The sequence below is a fragment of the Diprion similis genome, chromosome 6, assembly GCF_021155765.1.
Source record: "Diprion similis isolate iyDipSimi1 chromosome 6, iyDipSimi1.1, whole genome shotgun sequence".
Taxonomy (NCBI): domain Eukaryota; kingdom Metazoa; phylum Arthropoda; class Insecta; order Hymenoptera; family Diprionidae; genus Diprion; species Diprion similis.
Window position 1 is genome coordinate 959,320 of NC_060110.1, and position 17,221 is coordinate 976,540.

At 39.5% G+C, this 17,221-nt stretch overlaps 1 protein-coding gene across 2 annotated transcripts in view; it reads left to right on the forward strand.

Annotated features, from left to right (window-relative positions):
- Positions 1-15,589: 15,589 nt before the first annotated feature.
- The window catches only part of LOC124406446 (choline O-acetyltransferase), a 56,231-nt gene continuing 54,599 nt past the window's right edge, over positions 15,590-17,221 (forward strand). The window contains exon 1 of one of the 2 annotated variants that reach the window (XM_046881855.1): positions 15,590-15,800. In XM_046881855.1, the coding sequence (XP_046737811.1) occupies positions 15,692-15,800 (109 nt within the window). In that variant the 5' untranslated portion in view covers positions 15,590-15,691. The remainder of the gene's footprint in view (positions 15,801-17,221) is intronic. The other variant, XM_046881854.1, reaches the window with a different exon arrangement.

Consider the following 17,221-nt stretch of genomic DNA (forward strand, 5'->3'; position numbering starts at 1 on the left):
TCACTGTACAATGAATTCTTGTTTCTTTAGTAGTAAATTCAATATTGATATTCATTGATCACCAATGTGGTTACAAAGATCTAAAATTAAATACTTAACAATGTCAACATGACAGAAAAAAATGTTTCAGTGAATTTGTAAAGTGAAATTAAATGAATCAACAAGGTTTTAACAATTTTTAAGCGATTTAAAATGAAGGACTGATACACGATCTAAGCTTCCGTTTATAATCCCACTATTTTCTATCTTCGTAGGTATTTTTAAGTAAAGAATAAAATAACTTCATGAATACTCAATGTCCGATTGACCTATCATAAAATTAACAAAAAGTTTAGATATTTGGCTAAACAACCTCCCAACGGGGTCTACCCAAATGACCAGCAAAAAAAAGGGTTTTTCCAAGAATTCTTTTAGTAAGTTTTAATTGTAAATATTGATATAAGCTTTGCTAGGCTCAATAAATACACTCTCGAAGTACATAAAAAAAAATTTTTTTATTGATTTTAATCACTATTTATACACGAAATTCGTAGTTGAAAATCAGTCTGAAGAAAAGGTAGGTCTGCAGTATTGATGATTTCTCGGAGATGGTTAACCTGAAACCAAAAAATCGAATGGTTTCAGATTCAGCATGTTGACGGCCTTGGAATGAATAATACGTTTTTGGAAATTTTGATTTGAATTACATTTTTTTTTTTGTAAAAAACGGTAAAAAGGTCGGCCTCGTTTAGTTAATTTTGCAAATATTATAAATCTTATCATTCATTCCAAGGCCAGTAACATGCTGAATCTGGAACAGTTCAATTTTTTGGTTTCAGGTTAACCATCTCCGAGAAAGCATCAACACCGCAGACTTACCTTTGTTTTCACCTACGATTTTTGGGTATGAAAAGTAATTAAAATCAATAAAAAATTTATTAAGCCTAAAAAAGCCTATATCAATATTTACAGTTAAAACTTATTAAAAAAGTTCTTGAAAAACTCTTTTTTTTATTCGTCAGTTGGATAGACCACTTAACAGTAACATGTGAAAAGAGATTGCAATGTGCTGCACAGATAAAATTGCTAATAATTTCGAGTTTCGTGTTCTCTGAACTGGTTCAGTGCTGAAAATGTCATTTGACTAACATTATATTCGAGATCTATTCAATACCAGGGGCACAAATTCCAACAGGTTGAATATACATTCGTTCTAAAAAAACCGATTACTCCAGGTTACATCCAACTTCTATTACCGAGTCCCATGCAGGTTAAGTCCCAGGTATTATTTCGCCACGTGACCGAAGAGCTTCAGTCTGATGAAAAAGTTGAAAGGAACGGGAACCCCTTCGCTCGGAAAGCCGGCCCAGGGACCAATGTCAACGTAACCCCATCAAAATGTAATAATATTTATATTAGGGAGCGGTTGGAAGGGTGGAATGAACTAGTATAGTCGAAGTGCCTCCCTCGCGTCCCCTTCGAGGGCTATCTAAGAGGGGGAAAGAATGTTCGAGGAGCGAAACCATGGCTCGTTTGACGGACCGTGACGATGTTTGGAAAACCGTCGATTGTGATCTATAAATAGATCATAAAATAATGCGAAAAATTATGTTAAAAATAAATAAATACAACTTCAAGACAATTATAATCAGGATCGTGTAACGTATGAGCAAAAAAAATTGACAAAATCCATGCATGGACGCGAACCACGAAGGCAAGCTCGTCAAAAAATACGGGAGAGAAACCGCCGGTTTATTCGCCGGAAGACCCCAAAGCCTGGTGTTGTAGTTGGCCAATGAGGCGTCTAATCGGATTACCAGCTTTTCGCACGGACTTACCGCACACTCGACGCATCGGGCACTCGGTTCACGACACAGATTCGATACACCGGAAATTCTCCATCGGATGTATCTTGACACGAGGAATTCAGCGCGCTTCTTTTCGCTGAGACTATAAACCTGTGCGAATGACTGTGGCGTTTGGAATTTCAGTTGGCCATTTTCTCACGTTTTTGTGATTGGAAATCACGCATCGAGAGAAAATTTGGAGCGTGGTTGAAGTTTCGAAAGCGCCTGATTCCGAAATACTTGCTGTCGAAACTTGAAGTGAAGAAATCAAAGTTTTGAGAAACAACTAAGCTGCGAATTCCGAAATTCAAGATTCCGAAAATTCCTGCTACGATAGAGAAAGGTTCTGAAAAGTAAAGATTCGATAGAGAAAAACTCGTAAAAATCAAGTTTTGGCAGGGTAAAATTCCAGAAATCAAAATATACGCATATAACGTAGTTTACTCAACGAGTGGGTGTAAAAGATCGGAAGAACCGAAAATCAGAATTCTCAGGGTTCCGAAAATAAAAATATCGAAAATCCAAAACAGAGAAAGACGAAGGTGGTAACATTTCACCAAGCCAGACATTTATGGAATTGAAAATCTTCGATCATTCAGGATTTCAATGTTTCAGTTTTAAAAATTTTCTCATTTTCGCACATTGGTAACTCGGACTCGTCGTAGTGACGCAATTTCGGCATTTTATCCATTCGGAATTTTGCACTTCCGGAACTTCGAACCTCGAGTTCGAACCTTCGGACCATTTAAAATTTTGATGTTTCGTCAAAGTTTGATTTTGTTACTTTTAGTTTCACGACCAAAAATTCGGATTCTGGCGCGTTCGGAGTTCTTCAAATTCGGAATTTCAACTTCGCCGAAAATTTTTGCACGGATTACTATACAGTCGTTAAATATTGTCATTTTTCACCATTCATAACGAAAACTATAATTCTGGGTGAAACATGAAAATGAATTTTGTACCAACGTGACCCAAAAATCTGGTGTGCATTTCAATTATTTTTGGTTGTGGTCATTATACTTAATTTCTTTCAAATATTGCGATAATTTATTGTTGGTGTAACAATAAATTCGTTTTAAGGCCTTATTTAATTGAAAACAATATAGTCAACTAAATAAACCCATTTAATGTTACAATGACCACTGAAATGTAGTATCGACATCGATAATCACGCTAAATATTTACTAGTTTCTCATTTTCTTGGAATGTCAATAATTTTTACTTTACTCTGATCAGAAAAAACATTCAATCTACAAAAATTTATGATATTCTTTTTATTTTAAGTTTTACCTAATCTATCGAGCTATAATCAATTGGTTTTTTTTAACCGAAAAAGGTGAAATTCCTCGAATCTTTTTATTCTTTTGCATGATCTCGATAAAATTTCGTAATTATAAACGTATGTATGATACATAAAAATCTGGATTACAAAAGTTCCATTTAGTCTCTCGATATCCAGAAGTACAATCTGTGGTTTATCTGTCCAGATTTTTCATCTAGATGTGGTAAAAAGCTAAGAAATAAGACCGTCGATGTGATTCAGGTGGTGAAGTCTGGCTGATAACCTTCTCAACATTATAGGAGAAACCTTTTGATTCTTCCAAATAAGCCCCCAAATGGATTACCACAGTATAGATACGCCGGCAAACGGGGCTTGAAATCAGATTGGTAAAGCCTGGCACAAACCTACCTCAACAAGCCACGGTTGTGGTTCACGAGAAACGGGATTAGCCTGCGTCGAATCCCCCTGGGTGAAGATTCGAAGGACGTAGTGCTGACCAAGCGCGATTAATGGACATGGATGGTGTCGGAAACGGGAAGTGCCTTCGAGGGCAGGCGATAGGAAAGGAACGTGTCGAGACATCGACGAGATCCAATTGCCGGGGCACAGCTGAGGCGAGGATGAAGGAAAACGAATGGATCGTCAAATTTCGAGTGAATTCGAACGCAATAATTCTTCCCTTTCCTTTAACCCCCTGACTGGTGAGCCTGCCCTGTCGAAAAAATGCGTTATATACTAAATTTCTTATAATTTCAGCACTAAAACCCCGTACCCGAGGGTTTTCGGGGTCATTTATTACGAATTTGCACTAAAAATTCGGAAATTCAAGATAGTGGATCCAATATGGTGTACTTGAAGTTCGAATTTGATCGAATCTGGTCGAAAAACTCTATCCAAGGGTTTTCGGGGTTGCTGAATATGAATCTGGAATTGGATTTTAAAAATTTGGTATGGCGAATCCAATCAGCGACCCCGAAAACTCCTGGGTAGAGTTTTTTGACCAGATTCGATCAAACTCGAACTTTTTGTCCACCATATTGGATCCGGCATCTTGAATTTCTAAATTTGGAGTGCAGCTTCATAATCAGTGACCTCAAAATCCCCGAGTACCAACGTTCGCTCTCGTCAAATGACTTTCCGCATTTTTCGTTCACCATATTGGATCCGCCATCTTGAATTTCTAAATTTGGAGTACAGTTTCGTAATGAGTGACCCCAAAAACTCCCGAGTACCAAATGTCAAGTTGATAGTAGAAAAAAGTTGTCTACCAGAAATATTCACTTCGCTCTCAAATCCTTTACCAGTGAAGGGGTTAAGCTTTTTGAGGCTCTTGTATACCTAACGAGCCGCACATTTCACGAACCTGAAACTCGCTACGAAATTTGAAGGTTTTTTTTATCTCATATGACGAACATTACTACATCTGGGACTTGTCGTGGGTTAAACGTTGAGACACCGCTCACGTTCGCTCTGACAGAAAAATGATTTTATGAGCGAGAGAAGATGTTTAGGTTGGAAATAGTATATTGTGCTCCAAGGGCGTAAAACGGGCATTTTTAAACCAAGTGTAGAGGTTGCAGTACGAGCCGAAGATGAGTACTGCAACCACACGAGGTTAAAACATATTTTTTGTGACGCATGGATGGATTTTGGCATTTTTTTTTTGATATCAAGCGAGGCTGATGTGACTGTTTTTCAACACGGCAACCACGTACTTATTAGATTATTTGAAAAAATTTCGTTTATTAGAAAAGAAAAGACTGAGTAGATATTTGTTAAACAATTTTATTAGGAAGATCAAAAAAAAATTTATATTTATATTTTGTCTCAATTGTTTGAAATAATTTTGTTGAAAATATTGTTTTCAGGTTTACGCCCACCGGTATAAAAAAACAATTTTGGTTATCCAGTTGATTACCGCTTGTTCAAATTGATATGTAAAGGTAATTTCTGCCATTTGCCAGTGCAGAAGAATATTGGAAAAATTGACAAAAGCTGAGATGACAAATTTTGTTTAAATCTCTAAACTCTTACGGTGAGAATTTTAGCTGTGGTTTCAGTATAATGTTGACAAAAACTTCGCTGCTGTATTTCTCCGAAAACGCTTTGAAATAGTACCGACATAATTTCAACAGTTAAAAGTTAAAAAAAAAAATCGGAATTTGGGTGAATGGGAATGCTATAAGTAAACGCTGTAGGAATACGACACGGGTGTTGACCCGACAAAGGGAAAACTTCCGTATTATGTAGAACGTAACACGTAATTTTTCGATAAGTGGTCTAAAAATAAAATTTAAAAAGTGTTGGTCGCTGAAAATTTATATTTTGAGGAAGAAGTTCGTGGGGGAAGGTCGTTGATTAACAACTTGCAAAATTAGTTAGTTGCAAGTTGTTAATCAATGACCTTCCCTGACGAGCTTTTACCTCAAATTATCCTTCTCAGGTCACGAATTCTAAATTTGTCTAAAAATTACTACTTTTCACCAATTTTCTCACGAGGTAGTCGTGATTTGAGTATTTATCAAATTATTATATTCGTGATCTATGCAGAATTCATAAAAAATATGAAAATGGAAAAAGTGAACTCATAGACAAAAACTGAGATATCTATATGCTTCGTTTAAAATCTGTTCAAAATGGCGGAAAAAATCCAATAGATTTGTCCGATTTCCCTGTACGGTGATTCATTTCATTTAGAAGATTATTTTCCATAAATTCATCGAAACACTATTTTACGATATTTGCATAGTTCAATATTAAATTTTACTCCAATTCACCGATATTTATTATGACCAATAATGAAATGGTAAGATTTTGTTCAATTGTCACCAGAAAGGAACAAAAAATCTGCTGCAGTAGGCTTGTAGAAAAGTCTTCCATTATCTAAATAGAACCACTGTACTAGACTTTTAACCATTTCTAAAACTATCCAGAGTAAATTTATCTAAGCTCTTTTTCATAAACTCAGTATCTTCTACTTTTTATGAATTAAAAAAAAAATCCCCCACTTCCGAATATAACGATCTGATGAATAATCGATGTACGACTACGTCATGGTGAATCTTAATTATTCTAACGCCGTATAAGTAATGAATCGACGCGTCAATTAGAGTGACGAGGATGCATCAGCGACGGTTGATTGTCATCCGAAAACTTAATTCGAGATGAATTTTCCCGAGTAAGAAAAATGGTCCACCTGTTCAATCCTCTACGAATATTTTCCCGTTGGTATCTCGCATCTCGATCTCCCAGGCTTAGCAGTGTAGCAGAAAAAAGCTGCGGGTGACCGAGACACGCGTCGTGACCGAGCCTGGATTTGGGGTCGTGGTTTCAGGCTTGTCAGTCAGGTTGGAGAGGCTGGGGGTCGTTGGCATGGTGACGGCCCCCCCGAAGTATTTATTTATTCACGCGCCTTGCCTCCGGGCACGGGGATCCTCCGAATCCGGTAATGTTGCTCTTTGTAATTACCAGATCCCCCGAGAAACAGCCAACAGGATTGGCATTGTCGGCCTGAAGCGATCACGTGGAAAAAAAGCGAGAATTTTCAGAGAAAATCGGGAAATAGAGGTGCATCTACGTTAGGTGATCAAAGTGATCAGAATACCGCAAATTTTCATGAGTAAATTGGATTTTGTAAACAATTTTTATCTCAAAGAAACTCCATTTCTTTTCAATGACTAAAACAAAGCGTAGAACGTCTAGAGACATGATTTTTGGATCGAGGATCTATTCGAAAGATAGAGCAGTGAAAGTAAACTAGGGTGAGTGAACTCGATAGCAACGTAACGCATTGATGGAGCGGATCGAAGGAACTGCAAAATGATCTGGCTGACCTTGACATTTCGAGATCAGAAGACATTGTGAAGCGAAATGTTTGGTTATTAAATCTTGATCAAATAAATCGAATTCAAAATCTCATCCGTTCCAAATTGAGAAGAGCTGCTTGGATCGAGGTCATAACCATAAAAGTCCATTCATTCGTTCTCGAGATATCGCTGGGATAAAACTGACCATACAGACACTCAAAAATGTATTTGAAAAAGATCGAAGGTGATATATAGACATGAGGATATATAAATCCAGTGAAAACTGAACTGCCATTTCCTTGGTAATGAAACATCGACTTTCCTTGTTCTCTGAAAACAGAGGAGCAAGAATTTCTAAAGATCGGTCAACTTGGTCGTGACGTCCTGATAAAAGTAACACCAACGCACGCCTGCAACAAATCCCGTTACGACTTTATCATTTACTTCCTTACGTGCCCACACAGCTACTCCAGTCTATTATATCTCGATTTGTCAGCACAGCCCGGAGGGTTCGGTCTTGTTCCGACGCAGGGGTGCTGCGTGGTTGCAGGGTGCGGTAGAAACAGGGGCGCCGAGGCGAATGGCGAGTAGAGGGGGGAGAAAAGGCTGGGGGGTGAAATCCAACAGGGGGCGTGAATAAGATATGAATGGTCGCTGATGGGTTTCCGGATAATTGTGGATTTTCCTCGAAATAAGCGAGCCTTGCGGGGCTTCATTCATGGAACATAACGCACAGGACTGCAGAACGTCGGCTGTTTTAGTGGCTGGATCGTGTCGCGTGTTCCAATTCGAGTAACGAGTGTCGGATGAGTCTGCAGGGTGTGTTTTGCGGCGTATTCGTTAAGCTCACATTTCCGAAAGCAGCTGTAACCAGAAGTTCTGGGATTAACGACTATGATCATTCTGAATATGTATTTGTGCCACAACTTTTTGTAACCCAAAAATACTTGAACCGTTATTGTACCGACACTCGTTATACTAAAATTTTCTTGTAACCATAATAGCTGAAATTTTTTATTGGTTCGGCTATGTCGCAAGAAATGAAACCGGAAGACCGTATTCTCAAAGTGTTCAAAAACTGTTTCTACTTGCTGAGCTTCGATTCTCGGTCGATACTTCAAGTTTCTACCAGCATGCGGGTCAAGGTGATGAAATTTAATCAAGGGTGCAGATTTAATTCCCTTCATCCCTTTTAATTCTTCCTAACGCCTGTCTAGTATCTGCTCGTTCGTCTGGAAAAGCCTGCTGGTAACACGTGCAGCTTGTTGCTACTGCCAACTTTGCTTCACTTCACCACCGGCGATCTGATCGACCTGTTTAACTATGTGCGCACCATGTATGTTCGCACTGTACATACCCTGTGGCACTTTGTATTCGTGAACAGAGCTGCCACGACTTGCCGATGATCAAGCTAACCCGTTATGTGCCCGAAATTATCATATGAATTTAGAATTCTGTGAACAAGCATTGAGAATATGTTAACCCAAATATCGAACAGGGAATTGAGATGATTTCAATACTGAATGACAATTATCATACCTTTGTTATATTTCTCGGTTCGGTGAATTATTACAAGTTGGTGAAATTCAATAGTTCAATAATGGTATTGGCAAAATGAATACTGTTTGAGAAACCATGACTACCTACGCGTTTGCATTTTTCTTTTCTGAACCTTGACATTATCCGTAAAATAATATCGCGCTTAGTGTTGTTCGATAAACAATTGGTAGTGAGTGAATAGCAGTAATTTTAAATGGAGTTGAGCATCCAGTGTAGGCCACACGTCACGTCAATACAATCTATACGCATTTGTGCACGCTATACAAGCCGAAGGAGAGAACAGATGTATCCGTCTCAACAGCCACTGATGTTCACCCTTGCTGCCAATTTGTCACGTTCTTGCTCGTCCGCCTCCGTGTCGCGATAAGCTTGAATTTGATAAATCGTGCGATAGAAGCAGGACATTGTGGACCTTCCCCATAACGCCCCAAAATCACAAAGAACCGAAGCTAGCACTCGGTTCTTCTCCGCTCCTTGGAGGATAGCATTTTTTATACAACGCCGATGTATTAATCATCCGAGAAATCCACTAACGATCTATACTTCAGGTTATAAGGTGAATTAAATAAGCTGACACGCGATTCTGAGTCGACAATTTTCAAGAGAGATTACCGATCAGAAGGTAAAAAAACTATGAACCCAGTTTCACGATTTCACATTTTTCTTTAGCATTTCTACCGATTTTCTCTCTCCTCGATCAGATTTTTACAAATAGAATGACGGCTCTTGGCGAGGCTCATTTCGTAATGATTCTCAATTCTCTACCGGGAAGAGAAACTAGACCCTTGAGGAAAAATCCCGAAAGACGAAGGGCTTACTTGACCGTGCAACACGCCATGCAGACTCGGGTCTGGAGATGAAGCGACTCCCTTCTTCTCGGAGATTCTGCCTTGGAGTCTGAGTATCCACCGTGCTTTATCTCGTACACACCGGCGTGGTGTTCGCATTAGCCACCTACGTGTAACGGGGCTTCGAGACCACGAGGTCTGAGGGGTTCGAGAAGAACACGAACGAACGAAGACGTGGAGAGGCTGAGAGGAAGAAATAAAACGAGAGCGTGCAAGGGAGGAAAAAAATTACCACATCAACGATGGCTCCTGGAACACGATCCGAAGATGAAAGCGATGAGTGGTAGATTCGCCTTGGCTGATTTATTCTCCACTCAAGATATCTCGCTAACCTACCGATGGCATTTTCTTATTTATAACTTTCACGAGCATCCAATTCAACGAAGTTTAGTATCAGCTCTTCGATCTAACGACATTGAAATGAACTGATCAGAAATGATAAGCTTCTGTTCACAGTTGAGTCAAATTTACAGATTCTCATCTACGAGCCAGTATAATCTCCAATCGACATTTTCCTCGTTAACGAGTTACGTTTCGCACCTGTTTGATATATGGACGATCTCCTAATCAAGTATCTTCGGAAGATCGCAACCACGTGAAGACGTAAGAAATAGTCAATGTGTTACGCTTGTCTCAGATCGTAACAACGTTCTCCAATCCCAGCACTCGAGTCTGATGTAACAAACGCGTATTTCCCTAGCAACCCCGGTACGGATGTGTAAGTCGCAAAGTCGGCGAGCTCAATTGCAGAACCGTATAAAATAGAAGAGAGCTGGCCTCTGGTGCAAAGGACAAGCCCCGTCTAAACCTTGATAAAAGAATGTAACCGTGCCTCGGGGTTGAAGGGGGTTGAAGGAGGGTTGAGGTGGGGGATTCAGCGGGTTGCTCAGACAAAGGGCCGTTTGTAAAGTGGGCTGGCGAGCATTGTGACGCCCTTCCCAGGGGATGACCCAAGAGTCTGTGCGGAAACACTTGGGAACACGAAAAGGAAGCGAGCTTGTTACAAATTTCCTGTGCCGTTCGTCCGCACCTCCGTTCGTTCAGTCGGGCGATTGTCTGGCCTATAACGGCGTCGACCACTTAAGGGAATCCTCCGGTGCACCGCAGCCATTAGCCGCTGGACCTTATCGGCGTCGAAGATCAAGGCAGACAATGATGACCCGCAGGCTCGATGAATCTCGTGATATATTTTTTCAACTCGTAAAAGGTACACGTGTGCGCTCAAAACGATTAACAGTGAGGTTAGGAAGCTTTTAGGCAAGTCATTGCATCGGCATGGAAGTAAGTAAGGAATGGAATGGACCATTTTCTTCCATTGATTGATTTGTGACGAAAATTCGAATTTTAACAAGTTTTAGCCAAAAGTTTTGAAAACTTGTTATACACTTTGTTGTTTTATAATTAATGGTCAGGTTGATCAAAGCACGCCTCTACCATTTGTGACCATATTCTCAGATTATACGTGACGAATATTTCTAAGATGACCAAAGCATTGGATGTATGATTTAGATGATAAGATTACATCTAATAGACGTTTATTCGCGACGTAACGCTCGGATTATATGGATGTCCAAAATGTTGTGTTGCCTGAAATGAGAAAACCTACTTAGGTATATATATATATATAAATACAAATAAATTTTTATCTTTTTCACTGGTGACAAGTGGGGTGCAGACGGCGTTCAGCACACACCTTCATTTTTATTCCATACGCAAGCCCCGGTGCAATATTTTCCGTCGCTAATACGCGGCTGACAACGGTAATACAGATTGATGGTCCAAGCAAAACGACATCCTTCCACCGGCTTACATGGACAGATACACGCGTGTTGCACCCCTGCAGCTTGTCATCGTACACAATGCCGTGCGGACACGTGCGTTAAAGCGATTTGCAAGTAACGGAGGAATTTGTGAGGATAACTAAAGCTCGGTTTCGCCGTCTTGCTAGTCGGGAGAATCTCTCGTGGTCATGAAAAGTGGACTGTTGTTAAAAGTATCTGAAATCCAGATGGGAAAACAACTGGCGAGCACAGAATATGTGATGTCATATGCTGATATTCGTAAATGTCGCGACGACGGTGAAAACGAACGAGGCTCTGATGCTCCATCATCTTCATCTCCCATCATGGGGTGAGGAGCTATTCGGCTAAGGTCTTGCACTATAAAGTTATCCCATCTTATGAATAAAGTAGCGAGATGACACTGGGACCAGTTCTGGGAACCCTCGCACCGCGTTATTACCACTTCTCGCGGGTACCATGTTGCGTTATGGGTATCTGTGTGCACATAAAACCGCATTAGCACGTCCCCCATATGCTGAGTTGGGACAATATATTTCAACTCCGTTTAGGGTGTGACGTAGCCGCTGCATGGGGATAAACTTTGCCAACTTATTTCCGTAACCGTGATGCCCAAGAAAATTGTTGCCGTGGGAATTGGCCTCGCGTTTCTTCTCCCCAAGGCGCACCCAGGATTATTACTAGCCCTGCAGTTACTCGGCTACCAAATTTAGCAATGCATTTTCTTCGCGTACCACAGCCTTGAAATTGAGACAGGATTGCCGCCTGTCCTTTAGGCGAAAAGGGAAAAGAACTGCCGGATGATAACCGCAGGATTTATGGCTTGATTCGACCGCCACGAACTCTTAATAAAACCATTTACGAGCTCTTAGCCCTTCCGGTGTCGCCTGATCCTTAAAGACTTAACGACGGGCATTTCGGAGCCGCGAAATCAGGATGAATCCTGTGCCTTGATTACCGACGAACCACCGCAGTCTCCGTTGCGTTTCGTCCCTTGAAACCATCTCGATGTGTCGAAGTCACCAAGGAATGTTTTCAGTCCCACGAAAAGACTGATGAACGAATCCAGCCGCAATGATGGGAACGAGAAAAAGAAGAAACTGAAGAACTTTCGACGAGGCAATTCGATCATGGTCCGAGAACGGAATGGCTTGATTAACTGACAACGCATCGTTACACTGGCCACCCCAACCATCTAAGCCACGGTCTGCAGGAGGGGTGAAGTAGAAGAATGGGATTGTGGCCGTGGCTGTGGCCTGCAGGGATACAGCCAGCACTGTATCCTTGTGTGAGTACATACGCAGCGAGAACTAGGGGGTCGTTTTCCCGAGCAAAAAGAGAAACGAGGAAAGGCACCGTATTTTTTTGTCTACATGCGATCACGTCTGCCATTCCATTCTTCTCTCTCTCTCTCTCTCTCTCTTTTTCTCTCCCTTTTATGCCTAATAAAACGCAACTCCCTAGGCATTTAGAGGATGGATCCCTTTCCATATTTAGATTCGTCTTAGACGCGATGTTTTGGCAAAGTATCGAATCGTTTGAAAGTATATCCTCGCGCTCATTTCGATCTCATTTCACTACCTGTTTAAAATCATCCTCATACATGAACTCACATTCGCGTGCAATGTTTACCTGTCTGTCTCTACCTCAAATACAGCCTCTTGCTCGTGTCGCGCCTCGCAACGGATCAGCTGTATCTCATGTATTGTCTACGTGGCAAAATCTGTGTGTGAGCATTATCTATGTGTATCCTCTCGACTCTGTAAACTATCAGTTTTTGTATCGTCCTCTAGCGATACGGTCCGTATCAATAAAGTATCTCGTTTATTGTTAACTCAATTCTCTTCAACATCATCCCGTTTCATTCATTATTGTACGTCATCACTAATTCATGGATCCTACGTCGATGATCCACATCTTTAAGACATGAATTGGATGATTTGAAAAAAGCTTTTCTTTTCGTATATATAGTAACACTTATGTACGATTTGCGTTTACCTTTGAACTGTTTAAACGAGCTGCAGTTGGGATAATGTGATCATTGAGCAGTGTGTAGTGCATGAATATTCATCGTGTTCATTATTTGGCAGAATACTGTCGGCTCGGCAAGTTCGATAATATTTGTTAAAGTGTCGAGGCTCCCGTTAATGTGAATTATAATTACTTTCATTTACTTTATTTTCGTGGGATACCTAAACACCACAAATCACAGTGCTCAGTGCTGAAATTCCCGCCTTCAGCCGAGACTTGAAAGCTAAGCAGCTGTTTTGCGACACTTCTCGGTTATTTCTGGTTCTGTAATTAAAATGTTAATCAGTGTATATTATTAATTTTTTTGTTCCGCGAGAAGTTTTGCAAGTTCGTTGAAATTTTAAATTGAAAGACGATCTTAATACAATTTTCAAGCGTCATTCAACTTCTTCGCTTTTTCGATAAAACTCTTTGTATCGAGTCGTGATGCCGAAGTAATTCTTTAACTTTTCTTTCTAGGTAGTTCTTGCAGGTTCTGTTTTTCTATTGATACATACGATTATTACGATTGATACGACTATTTCAAATCACGATGATGAAAAGTGTGACGCAAGGCGCTTTCTGAAGAATATCAATTTTTTACGTTATTCGTATCAATACGTGAGAAACTCACTGAATGCAATTAACTCAGACAGGTAAGAAAATACTTGTCTCGTTAAATTTGACTTCTTCGTTAACAGTTAGAATTTCGTGGAAACGAAAAAAGTTTGCTATTTCAACGATCTGATTCCTCAATCTCTTTCAAACAACCGTAATCATATGTTTTCTTCAAATTCATCGACTCGATATTGGGATTTTATCTCGTTAATTAGATATAATTCCGTGAATTTTTTCTCTAAATATCAGAGTGAAATTACTTGATTGATTTTGGAGAACAGAAATTCATTCATTACTCACTAGCAATATGTCTTATGTATGTCTTCTGTGTGCCTTAAATAAATTTTCGAAGAATGCACCTGCTGCGTGTATCATAACATGAACTTCATGAACCCCACGGGCATACTTAGCTCGATTATGTTCCATCGCCGCACAAACAACGTTGACTTCTTGGAATTGAAATTTGGTTACATACAGACAAGGGAAAGTGTTTTATTTCATATAATTTGAAGGTAAAATTAAAGTCATTAATGCTACTGTTATTCGCCTCAAAGGCAATTTCGATACCTCGAAATAATTCGTAATAATTCCTTAATTCGTAAGAAGGTAATTCCTCGCTATTTTACGTACCCACATAAGTATGTAAAAGAAGCTGCGAAAACTTCAGGATATCAGTGTGCAGTTGTAAAAAGCTGTGAGAAGAATAGAAGGACCAAGAAAATATTCAGCTCGATGAAAAGATGTGGATTACTTCCCTCAAAACAGAAAACCGAGTCTGCAGATTTGGCATACCTTCACATATTTTTAGCGAAAATTACAGAGTAAGGAGTATTTCCACAGGGACAAACGCTGGTGGAGTTTGAAAAAAAGATCGAGGAATGGGTGCAGAGGTATTGACAGTTCGAGCTGAATCGCATATTCGTACTTTGTGATACTATATAGTTAAAAAAAGCGGACTTTTGACAAAAGCTAGGAGGCCAAGTGCGCTGAATTAACAATTTGCACGAGTATTAGATACTATTTTTCGGAAAAAGTGCACAAAAAGTCCGTTTCACGGTGCCTGTGAAGCGTGAAAAAAAAGTGCTAGGGTGGTAAAATGACGTGCAAAAAGTTACTAGTGTTAAAATAGCTTGCAAACAAGTAATTAGTGAATATAAAAGAGATTACAGTCGACCTAGGCGGCTCATGGCCTCGTGAAAAGCGCCATCTGTCACACGCGTAGAAAGAAAAACTTTTGGTGCGGGTCTTATTTAATATCATTTTCATTTCTCCTACCTCGCAGCAATTTTACATCGATCACGATATCTGTCATTAAGTTTTACTTACCGACTCAAATCTTGCACGGTATATTACACCGGTCATCAGGAATTTTGAATCTGGATTCTAAATGTCAAATTTTGATTTCTTTCACGTGAATAATAGGTGAAAAAATAGTTTTGTTAGATAAAGTTTCCGTTCTGTTTAAACTTGCTGCTACCTGCTGCTTATACTATAGACAAAAAAATTCAAGACTTATTTATTAGCGTCAGAAAGACAAAATCAAAATTTGTAAGTAATAAATGAAAATTTTGGTTATTGTTCGATGTATAAAATCAAAACTTAGTCATTTAAATACAAACTCAAAAAAAAAAAAATTTGTTGACCTGTGTTATAACCATCCGGATCACGTTTCCCTGTTGACTTTGAGTACAGTTGAAGGTCGCAAAGCAAATTTATTAACATTCGTTAGATCATGATCATGTGTGCGCGTGTGGTGTAATTCGCGAACTGGCCACTGACAACGTTGTGAAAAACTCGATACCGAACATTTGGCGAAATATAATCGGTTAAGATCGACAGTGTGCGCGTTGGAGGACCACAATATCCATCGAATGGTTCCACGAATATTTCATCTCGAATTGATTTTGAGCAATTATAAAAAAAAAAATAGTCTCTTGGTATCATGGCTGCTCTTCGTTTGCCAAAAAACAACTGTGAGTGTGAGGAGGCCGCGTTTTCGAAAAAAACTGTCCCGCGGATAACACCATACAGAGTTGATTTAACAAAATATGGTGAGTATTTCTTAATTGTTATTTGTAATATTCTAACTATTCCTATTTGCACGGCTAAAGTGATCACATGTAAGAGAGTTTCCCGTTTCATACGAATTTTATACTTCTGACGCCGATAATATTCTCAGAACTCAAAAATACACAGACAGCGTGGTTTTTACTTTATGTATTCATGGTAGTACTGGATGACAAAAAAACGATATTTTGTAAAATGTGATGGAAGCCGAATTTATTCTACCTTCTGTCGCGTGACCCTAGCATGATGCGCATAACGTTGTTCTCCAACACAAATTGCACGTTCAAATAAAGTCATTCTGTCGTCTGAATACAGGCTGCACAGTCTTTGCAAAAACGGTTTGGGTATAAAAATAGTGTCTTATATTGTGTTGTTTCCTTGTCCGAATACATCTCTCATCGTCTTGATATTTTACGACGTCCAGATCATCGTTTTTGTAGTTTTTGACGTCCAGATTATTTGTTTCACAGTTTGTGATATCCGGTTCATCAGCTGCGTAATTCTTGATGTCCGGGTCATCAATCTTATAGAAAAATTTCGAGCTGTATTCAGACATTGGAATGTGCTGGTATACATTAATGATCACATATACGAAGCATACTTGGTATATATGACACGATAGCAAATAAAAGATGATGATATAAATTTTATCACACGAAAAACAGGAGTTCGAAGTTCTCCTTTCCTTCAAAATGGGAACCCATAACCCCGCTGTTCAGGCAACCAAGGTGGACATACGAGTCCTTTTGAGAGAAGCGGTAATTGTTTTCCTCCGCGTTAAAGAGCATGGTTGTAAAAATGATCGACATCACAACTTGGTAAAACATAGTTGAAAAAAATAATGAATGGGTCTAAAAAAAATTTCGTTCTAGTCGGTACAAGATCTCGATTTTATTAGCTTTCCTATTCAATATTTCGGTGGCACAGGTGGGATCTATTTCTTCATGTTGTTGAGGTCTGAAATTTTCAGCTGATGTAACCAATCCTGTACTTAATGACCATCTTCGATATTTTTAATGCTTCTGGCGTTTATCTCATTCACCGCCGAAGAATTTTCAGTCTATTTTATTTAATAAATTTGATGGTTTTATAACGCGCCGTTCTAAAGACCGTGCATTAAGAATTTCTCAGTGAGTTTTTATATTCATCGCCATTTCACAAGCCGACGAGCTTTGTCTCGTTTATATATTTAATAAATCGATGCAAATAAAATTTAAGTTTTCATGCAGATGAGTGCCCGTTCGTCTTGGTAACCGGGTTGCCTTAAGCTCCATTGAAAATAAAGCTAATCTTGTTTGCAGCCAGTTTCCACTAAGTGGATTAAGTCACCAGCTATACCCAAAGGCGAGGAGGAATTCGCTGTAGGCACCGTGCCCAAGACTCTGGGCAAATAAAAGGGCAATAC